The sequence below is a fragment of the Juglans regia genome, chromosome 8 (assembly GCF_001411555.2).
Source record: "Juglans regia cultivar Chandler chromosome 8, Walnut 2.0, whole genome shotgun sequence".
Classification (NCBI taxonomy): domain Eukaryota; kingdom Viridiplantae; phylum Streptophyta; class Magnoliopsida; order Fagales; family Juglandaceae; genus Juglans; species Juglans regia.
The window spans coordinates 2,744,174-2,754,283 of NC_049908.1; the positions used below are offsets into that span (position 1 = coordinate 2,744,174).

At 37.4% G+C, this 10,110-nt stretch overlaps 1 protein-coding gene across 2 annotated transcripts; it reads left to right on the forward strand.

Moving 5' to 3' along the window:
- Positions 1-1,211: 1,211 nt before the first annotated feature.
- Positions 1,212-9,470, forward strand: LOC108979516 (homeobox-leucine zipper protein ATHB-15-like). 2 transcript variants are annotated; one of them, XM_018950207.2, is made up of 19 exons: positions 1,212-1,629; positions 1,750-1,981; positions 2,509-2,668; positions 2,937-3,037; positions 3,145-3,235; positions 3,851-3,946; positions 4,026-4,139; positions 4,243-4,326; positions 4,427-4,582; positions 4,675-4,749; positions 4,917-5,026; positions 5,111-5,303; positions 5,862-6,047; positions 6,229-6,309; positions 6,757-6,891; positions 7,004-7,329; positions 7,782-7,878; positions 8,358-8,507; positions 9,076-9,470. In XM_018950207.2, the coding sequence occupies exons 2-19, from the start codon at positions 1,764-1,766 to the stop codon at positions 9,220-9,222; spliced, it is 2,520 nt and encodes an 839-aa protein (XP_018805752.1). In that variant the 5' UTR covers positions 1,212-1,629; positions 1,750-1,763; the 3' UTR covers positions 9,223-9,470. The 2 variants fall into 2 exon arrangements, with proteins under 2 accessions (XP_018805752.1, XP_018805753.1); XM_018950208.2 differs by having other exon boundaries at positions 1,755-1,981.
- Positions 9,471-10,110: the final 640 nt, after the last annotated feature.

Sequence of the window (10,110 nt, forward strand, 5' to 3'; positions counted from 1 at the left end):
TTATTAAATTGTATTAATTCAAACTCGTTCGTTTGAAGTTATTTTCAAGGGTTTTCAAATTTTAAGGGGAGATATTATATATATATATTTATATATTATTGTGGTTAATTCAAGTAAAAGACCACACATTAATTTGTTAATATCAGGCCCTTAATTGTATTGACCATTTCACTTTTTAATTCAATCATTCATTCTTAGAAATGTAATGATCATTATAATTGATTGATTCTATTCACTTTATATATATGAAATGATCGAATAGAGTTTTAAATCATAATTCCCACTATGGATCGAGTAGTACTATATATATATATATATACGACCTCTTAGCTAGCTAGCTTGTATATATCCTAAACACCATAAATGATAAAACCCTATCTTTAAAAGTTATAAGATAAATCATGCAAGTGAATACTATTTAATATTAAATAATTTCCTTGGACTTACTTATTTACTATATATATGATCAACATTTGTTTTATATATGAGCGAAATCATGTCTTGAAGTTAGTTAACGTTGGTGACAAGTTTGGTAAGATATTTTTGACTAAAAATCGAGTGCTTAAATTTTCTTTCAACTGAAGATCATGTCGTTTTGAACTTTGATCAAGTGAATAGGAGCGAGTGTAGACTTATTTTCATTTACTTCTGATGTTTGAACAATAATGGCCCGATGCATGTCATGATCATATATATATATATATATATATATAATAAGAAGAAAAAATACGCACGTCGATAATTAACTTATAATACATTAATATATTCTTCTTCTTAGATCTTGAATATATATTAGTTAAGAAGAATATGTACTATATTCAATACAGATTCATGAAGAGATCAGCACATGATCATCATCATCATGTAGAGGGTACGTTAATGATCAGTCGTTGATATCTAATATTATATTTAAACAATCTAACACGATTGTAGATTCGGAGAATTCTTCATGTGAATATATGGAAGAACTGATAATCAGCAAAGTGAGGAAAGAGAAATGATAAGAAAAAAGGAGCTAAGTTTCATGCTGATCATCACCCGAAGTGGAGAGGTAGCGTTGCTGTCCAAACATGCTGACATAACGCACGCGCTGCGAAGTTGGAGTTTGGATCGTATTGCTTTATTCAATCACAAGTCACACACTACACAGGAAGAGAGAGAGAGAGAGAAGGGGGGAGGCCGAGGGAGATGGAGATTTAAGTATGTTGGACAGTGCGAAACAAACAAATTAAGGAGTTTGAAAGGAAACAACAGCAGCTAGCAGCTAGCAGCAAAGCAACAGGCAAACGCTAAACAGAGCAAGAGAAAAAGAAAGCAGAGCAAAGACTGATGTGAAAACAAAACAAGAAAAAATAAAATGGTCTCTCTCATTTATTTTCTTTCTGTCTGGTATTTGGGGTTTCTCCTGTAACATTCCCAAATCCCAATATTCCTGCTCCTATAAGTCCTCAAACTCGAAATATACTGCCCACAACTCTTTTTCTTTTCTCTGATAAAAACATAAGAAAGCACAAACTCCTGAACTGGTGCCAGGTCTGTCTCTTCAGTATCATAATCTCCATGGCTCCACAAACCTCGTCTTGATCCCTTCGCTTTTCTCGCTTATTCTCGTAAGCGAAATCACAGACGGTAAGCCTATTCTTTGCGCAGTATTATCTTAATTAAGATCTGAACTTTCTTTTTCCTTTTCTTCTCTTGAGTAGTTTTGTATTCTGATTTCTTCTTTCTTTCTTTCTTTGTCGCTGAAAGTGAAGTGGCCGGGGATGATGGCGGTGAGTTCGGCCTGCAAAGATGGCAATAAGGACGGGTTGGATAACGGCAAGTATGTTCGGTACACGCCTGAGCAAGTTGAGGCGCTCGAAAGACTCTACCACGACTGCCCCAAACCCAGCTCCATGCGCCGTCAACAGCTTATAAGGGAATGTCCTATTCTCTCCAACATCGAGCCCAAGCAGATCAAAGTTTGGTTCCAAAACCGAAGGTATCGTATTTTCGTCTACTTGTAGTAGTGTTCAGAATTGCAACGGGTTGTTGGTGTTGATATCTGAATTTTGGATGGTTCCACAAAGCTTTTTACATTTAGCAAAGGACATGGGAGATAAGTAAAAACAGGAAAACTGGGGATGCGCTGCTTCGTTATGTTCTTCTGCATCTGTATTTCTATGAGATGCAAAATTCAATCCGAATCAGAAAATTAGTTTATTCGTGTCAAAAAGGATTTTTTGTTTGGTTGTTAGAAATTGGAAGCAGTCAATTAGCACCTAAAAGGAAATCATGTTTTCAACTTTACTTGTGTTCCTCATGTGTTTTATTTTGGTTCACCCTGAACTATCATAATTTTTTCTCAATATGAGGTGGGCGATATGCACTGGATGTGTCGATCAAGGTTTTTATTTTTTATTTTGGGTCTTCCAACTTTTCAGCTATATGAATTAAGTAATCAATTTTTTAGTGAGGGAGTGAATTTGCGGGCTGACCTATGTGTTATATGTTTCTCTGCTGGAACAGATGTAGAGAGAAGCAGCGAAAAGAGGCATCACGCCTACAAGCTGTGAATAGGAAGTTATCTGCGATGAATAAGCTTCTGATGGAGGAAAATGATCGGTTGCAGAAGCAGGTGTCACAGCTCGTGTACGAGAACAGTTATTTCCGCCAACATACACAAAATGTAGGGAATTCTAGATCATCCACTTATTATCGTTTGCCGGTCTGTTTGGTTGCTTTTTTGGTTAGAAAATGAAGGAAGAGTGAAAAAACCAATTTTCATGTTTCAAGTCCTTCTCGTTTTGGCTCATAAGGAAATGAGATTAACCACTTAACCTGAGGCTGAGTCTTATAGTTTCAGTGATTCTATTATTTTTTTATAAAATTTTCTTTTGTCTATTGTTACGTAAGTTTTCCCATTTTGATTTTTGTTTCCGTTCTTTAATTTGCAGGCGACCCTCGCCACCACAGACACGAGTTGTGAGTCGGTGGTGACCAGTGGTCAACACCAATTGACTTCTCAGCATCCTCCAAGGGATGCAAGCCCTGCAGGGTTAGTGGGAATGCTAACTGCTTCTTGTTGCGTGAATTCCTGTTCTTGTGCCCTACAATTTTCTCTTGTTCCTGTGGCTTATGAGAACTTTTTTGTATGTTTTCTAGACTCATGTCCCTTGCAGAGGAGACTTTAACAGAGTTTCTTTCAAAGGCCACCGGAACTGCTGTGGAGTGGGTCCAAATGCCTGGGATGAAGGTAAGTGCTCTCTTTCCTATCATTATTCAGATCGTTGAACCTTATTCCAGCTAATTTTTGTCATAGTCGACTAAGGTAAATTAACAGAACCCTTGATGACCCTCTAAGCAACGTCTTGCATATACAAATCGTCGATCTATTCTTTAAAATCTCCCCCTTTACCCCCACTCTACTCCTTTTTTTTAGTTGTATTCTTAAGGAATGCAATCAAGTCATGAGTGCTACTTGTTTTATTTTCTTCTACACGATAGTCTATAATTTGAAAAGATATAGGCTTTCAAAGTAATCATGTAGAAAACCTTTCCTCCCCCTAATCTTTCCTTCCTTGACCTCCTAATTTTTTAAATTAAGATCATGTAGATAAAGAGAGGAAGTAATCATCCTAGCTTTCTTTTGAAACCATCCAAACTGGATAATTTGTTCCTTGGTAGACCAAAACTCCCTCTATCTTGATATCTTATCTTCTATGATTTCCTTCTGTCTCTTCACGAAGACAATGGAACTTGATTTACATTTTTATCTTAATGCACCAATTTAGCCGGTTTCTGAAACTCTTCTAAGTAACAAGTATTCCCGAATTCCTAGCCCTTGATGTAATTTTCTTAATCTGTGCAGCCTGGTCCGGATTCCATTGGAATCATTGCTATTTCTCATGGTTGCCCTGGAGTGGCAGCACGTGCATGTGGCCTTGTTGGTCTAGAACCTTCGAGAGTATGTTCTCCTCATCGATTGTTAAAACATTTTCCGGTTGGAGATTTATGGAATGTTTGACTGACTAAGTTTTATGTAGGTCGCCGAAATCCTCAAAGATCGGCATTCATGGTTCCGTGGTTGCCGAGCTGTGGATGTCTTAAATGTGTTGTCCACTGGAAATGGTGGAACCATTGAACTGCTTTACATGCAGGTAGCTGCTAGTATTTTATCAGCCGTCGTTTCTGATTTAGTAGTAATTATATATAGACCTGTTTAACAAATTAGGATTTCACATTTTCACTGCCTTCATTTAGCTATATGCACCTACAACTTTGGCACCGGCTCGTGACTTCTGGTTGCTGCGCTACACATCTGTTTTGGAGGATGGTAGTCTTGTGGTATGCAACAAACTCAATAACAATGGTGCTTTCATGTTTTTGCCATGCCTTGCTGCCTGAAACTTGCTAAGAATCTTTATGATTGTATGGTGTGTATTAGGTCTGTGAAAGATCACTTAACAATACTCAGAATGGCCCTAGCATGCCGGCTGTGCAACAATTTGTGAGAGCAGAAATGCTACCCAGTGGGTATCTGATTAGACCTTGTGAAGGGGGTGGATCAATTATTCATATAGTAGATCATATGGATTTAGAGGTGCGCAGATTTTCTTGGTTTGTATGCTGAAGCAAACTCATTCCTTTGCATGACACTCATAATAGTTTTGACTTGGTGTTTTCTTAAACTAGCCTTGGAGTGTACCTGAAGTGTTGCGCCCGCTTTACGAATCTTCAACACTACTTGCTCAGAAGACAACGATGGCGGTAAGATTTCTTCCCCTCAGAGCCATCTGGTCATCTTAGATTTTGCATGCTCGTACTGTTTCAATGAACGGGAACTACAACATGTTGAGATTTTTTAGCTGAATAAGATTTCTTTTTTTTAACTGCAAATTATCTCATGCTCTGAATAACATTGTCATTTCAATCAGGCCTTGCGCCATTTGAGGCAGATCTCTCAAGAAGTTTCTCAGCAACCAAATGTCACTGGTTGGGGGAGGAGACCTGCAGCTTTACGTGCTCTTAGCCAGAGACTGAGCAAGTACACTCAATTTTTTTCTTCAAATTATTCCACTGAATAATTGATTGACTTTGATATTTGGGAATCTAACACACTACTGTACAGGGGGTTTAACGAAGCAGTTAATGGGTTTACAGTTGAGGGATGGTCTATGTTAGAAAGTGATGGCATTGATGATGTTACCGTTCTTGTGAACTCATCTCCTGCAAAGATGATGGGTGGGGATATTTCTTATGCCAATGGATTTCCGTCTATGAGCAATGCGGTGCTATGTGCAAAAGCTTCCATGTTATTACAAGTAAGGATAACATATCAACAATGACACCAAGGATTTTTCTGAACTCAAAATTAAAAATCAAGTTTTTCTTCTACAATTGGCGTGACCTTAAATAATAAAAAGATTACAACAATATATCTATTTCTCGGTGAATATGGTTTCACGAGTGCCAAGTTGCGTCAGAAGTGGAAAGTATGTCAAACAAACTAGTATGATTTTGGATATTAGGGAAATGATGGAGAATGATCACTCAATTACTTTTGTGATTCATGTCTCTCTGGGCCAACCGTGTGAGCTGTATGTGAATTTGGATCCAAGCTCTCAACGGAAGGAACTCATGATGGCCCTGGTTAAACACTTCTGATATTGCTATAGGTAGAGCAGTTTAAGTGGCAAATATAATTGTTAAAACCCCTACATATTAATGACCAGAAAAATCAAGTATATATCTAGTCTGCATCAGGTTAACAAATATGGGGAAATTCCAACGTCAATTTAAAGGACATTCTTGCTAAAGCATCAGTTAAATAATCTTTATTGTAATTAGTCTTGACTCATACTTTCTTTGTATTCTTGTAGAATGTGCCTCCTGCAGTACTTCTTAGATTTCTGCGAGAACACCGGTCGGAGTGGGCAGACAGCAGTATTGATGCGTATTCAGCTGCTGCCATTAAGGCTGGTCCTTCTAGCTTAATAGGAGTTCGAACTGCAAGTTTTGGAAGTCAGGTCATTCTTCCGCTGGCTCACACAATTGAGCATGAAGAGGCAAGTGATTCAGTGCCAAACTATAGTCACCAGTATAATCAGCCTTCAACCCCTTTCCCCACAAACACTAAAAAAAAGCGTCTGTTTTTCTGTTTTGCTGCCATTTTTGGTGAATCATCATGATTTGGTACTATCCAAAGCCTTCCCCCCAATTTGATAAAATTTGGTTTTTTGAAAACAGTTTATGGAGGTCATTAAGCTTGAAAGTATGGGCCACTATCGAGAGGACATGATTATGGCTGGTGACATCTTCCTCTTGCAAGTAAGTAATAGTTTTCTTCCGTGTGGATGGGATTATCAGGATATCATCAATATGGAAACTATTTACTATCTGCAGAATAGCCCTAGAATAGGCCTCTGCTTTAAATTTTCTTCTTTTCTTTTTTCTTCTAGAACAAGGCACTGCACAATTGAATCTTAGACTCTATTTACTGTTAAGATCCATCGGCCACTAGCATTTGTTGATGATTGATGATAAGATCCATCATCCACTCGATTTATTGTTTTCACTTTGAACATTGGTTGATGATAAGATCCATCAGCCACTAGCACTAGGAAGTTAGACCTTGTTCTCTCCTGGAAATGTATGATTGAACGGGGTTAATTCTATGTTCGTTTAGTTATTGTGACTTAGTAGTTGGCTTAGCAAATACCTCTGAACTACATTGATTTACTGATTAAAACTTTTTGTGGTTGCATTTATCTTCAGCTTTGTAGTGGAGTGGATGAGAATGCTGCTGGGACCTGTGCCGAGCTCATCTTTGCTCCCATCGATTCCTCCTTTTCTGATGATGCACCAATTATACCCTCCGGTTTTCGTATTATTCCTATTGACTCTGGAATTGTATGTGTTTAATCTTATATGACATAACTTTCCATCTGCTCTTTTCTTTCCCCCATCGTGTTTGAGTTTCTGGATTTTATTCTTAATTTTTTATCATTTGAATATAACCCAGGACTCCTCCAGCCCAAACCGCACACTTGATCTTGCCTCTGCTCTTGAAGTTGGACCCACTGGAAACAAAGCATCTGGTGAAAATTCTGGCCACTGTGGGAGCACCAAATCTGTGATGACAATAGCATTCCAGTTCGCAATTGAAGTCCACCTTCAAGACAATGTAGCAGCCATGGCACGACAGTATGTCCGGAGTATTATAGCATCTGTACAGAGGGTGGCACTGGCGCTCTCTCCTTCTTGTTTTAGTTCACATGCTGGTTTTCGGTCACCACCGGGCACTCCTGAAGCTCACACGCTTGCTCAATGGATCTGTCACAGCTACAGGTGTGCCAATTATTTATTTTATAATGCATTTATATGTCTTTCGAATTCTGTAATAACAATTAAAGAGACTTAGCATATACCACTCTCGCTGGACATGCATTCTGTTTGCATTTACTGGACATGATTTCTCAAAGAACTATACCTTTACTCCCTTCTTTTGAAAGCTGAAGACTTGCCATTTAATACGGAAAGGCTAATGAGATGAAAGTTGATATATATTTGGTATTTCTGAGACTTTTTCATACAAGAAAATAGTCATTGAGTATACTCAACTGGGACTTGTTTTGTCTTCAGAGTGATTGGCTTTATTTACCATTTTATAACAATTTCTATAAGAATATTATTATTTGGAGTCGGATCTAGGACAAGTTCCCACTTAGCATGGCCTTATGCTCCACTACTAATAATGGAAAAAAGGACATCTGTATCTTATGTTTTGATATGCTTTGCAGGTGCTATCTAGGGGTTGAACTACTAAGCGAAGGAAGTGAATCCAATCTCAAAACTCTTTGGCATCATTCAGATGCTGTCATGTGTTGCTCTTTAAAGGTATTCTTTAACTTGAATCCAGAAAACCTTTAAGTACTCTGCCTGTACTCAAGGTCTGCATTATATTCTTTAGAACAATTTTTGTGCTCTTTCTTTCATAAAAGGTCAATCACTTTTCAATGATTATTAAACTCTTTTGTATGAGTGAGCATGTTGCAAACCTTCAAAGATGCAAAATTCCACAGGAATTTGGCCTTGAGGTTTGCATTATATACAATAATATCCTCTTCCCACCAGCTCATATGCTTATTCAGCTGCCAAAGTGGAAAGTACCAAAATTGATATCTACTACCTAAGTATTTCAGAGTTGTTTCATTAATCTTTTTCCTCTTTTATTATGTTATATAATGCTAATAAAAGAAACGTAGATATGTTATAATGTTTCCGCGAATATTTCTCTTCTTCTTTCACAAGGTTGATAGATGGGAATTGCTATCTGTTGAAATGCACAGTAATTGTATTCTGCGTAATTTATGCAGGCACTGCCGACTTTTACATTTGCAAATCAGGCTGGTCTTGACATGCTTGAGACAACCTTGGTTGCGCTTCAAGATATTACTCTGGAAAAGATTTTTGATGACAATGGAAGGAAAATCCTGTGTTCAGAGTTCCCACAGATAATGCAGCAGGTAAAGTGCTTTGAAATACACCAAAAAAGCTCGAATTTTTTTTACCAACAGAAAAATCCACTCAAAGGAAGAATGATATCAAAAGAAAAGAAAAGATGAACATATATACCTGCAAGAAAATTTACTCTACGTTATCATATATGTACAGAAGTTTCAAGGGCAATGGCATCCCATTAAACATGGCCTCTCAGGGAAAAAGTATAATGACCTATATTAATAAATAAAAGTGCTAAAGGGCCCCCAATAAATGATATTAGTATTAATAACCATTTAGAAGAAAACTGATAATACGGGCATATGGCTGAAAACCCTGAAGAAAACTAATAATATGGACCTATATATCTAGCATGATGGCATCACTGTGGAACGCATAATCTACCTAAATTAAAAATATTCACTTGTATGTTAAGAGAAACAGTAAAAAAAACAGTTTCCTTAAATTCTTATTTTTTTTATGGGTAGTTTCTCAAAATTCTAAAAAGGAGAACGTGAATTCTTTGATTTTGTTTGTGAACAGTAAATTAATCTCTCTCTCTCTCTCTTCTTTTTCCTTTGTGCATTGGAGCAGGGTTTTATGTGTCTTCAAGGTGGAATTTGCTTGTCTAGCATGGGGAGGCCAATTTCCTATGAGAGAGCAGTGGCATGGAAGGTGTTGAATGAGGAAGAGAATGCTCATTGTATCTGCTTCATGTTCATCAACTGGTCTTTCGTCTGAAAACTTTGGGGACAGAACATCCTAGGATGAAGGGGAAAAAGGAAAAAAAAAGATCGATTGAAAGACAAATATCTTCTCTTATCCTTTTGGTATATATGGAGATACCCTAGATTAATGCCTTTTTGTACTGTTATGAACATGCTGCACCGAAAGGCATCTGGGGTCCTCCACCCCCACCATTTTTGGTTCTCCTATATTCTGCTTTTATGCTATATTCATGAATCCTAGTGTTCTGTCTTTTCTTTTTATCCTTAAATTCTTTTTTCCCCACTCATCCTTTTTGTTGATTGTTTAAGAATCATCACCTGCTTTGCCCCCCCAATTAATCAATGTAAAGTTGCACAGCCTACTTAAAATTTCCCCCAAAGGAACCACTGTATATAAAACTGATTTGCCTTCCTTTGACGAGCTGCATACTGCGTCTTGTTTATCATGTGCATTTTTTTGAAAAGGAAATTAATATGGGGGCTGAGAAAAAAGAGGCTTATTAAATCAGATGGAGGGCACTGAAAGTCTATAGGAGTTCTCTACAGGCTTAGAACAGGTAGTTAATTACATCAAGAAAAATAAGACTGTTGACGATGGAAAGTGCCATTTTATGCGAAATTCTGCGAACTCTCTCAGACAAAAGTTTCCGATCTTACTGTTTTTGCCAATGACCTATACTTCCAGAAATTTCCAATCCTTGATAGTTGAACCTAGTTCTATTCCTCACATGATGAATCAGCCACCGAAGAGTGATAATTGGCATCATGCATGTCGCTAGCTGCACTATAAAATATAGATCATATATATACTTTCTGTGTCTTTGAACTTGAATAACCAAGTCGTCGTCATTCTTATTCTATTCTCAAGCTCCATCCATATCACTTAAATGGTATAGTTTAA

What these genes read in the sequence shown, in the direction of transcription:
- LOC108979516 (XM_018950207.2), top strand. Translation starts at nt 1,764, where the DNA reads ATGATGGCGGTGAGTTCGGCCTGCAAAGATGGCAATAAGGACGGGTTG. An exon ending in TCCGCCAACATACACAAAAT is followed by an intron (nt 2,669 to 2,936) that starts GTAGGGAATTCT and finishes TTTAATTTGCAG; the next exon opens with GCGACCCTCGCCACCACAGA. An exon ending in GTGACATCTTCCTCTTGCAA is followed by an intron (nt 6,310 to 6,756) that starts GTAAGTAATAGT and finishes ATTTATCTTCAG; the next exon opens with CTTTGTAGTGGAGTGGATGA.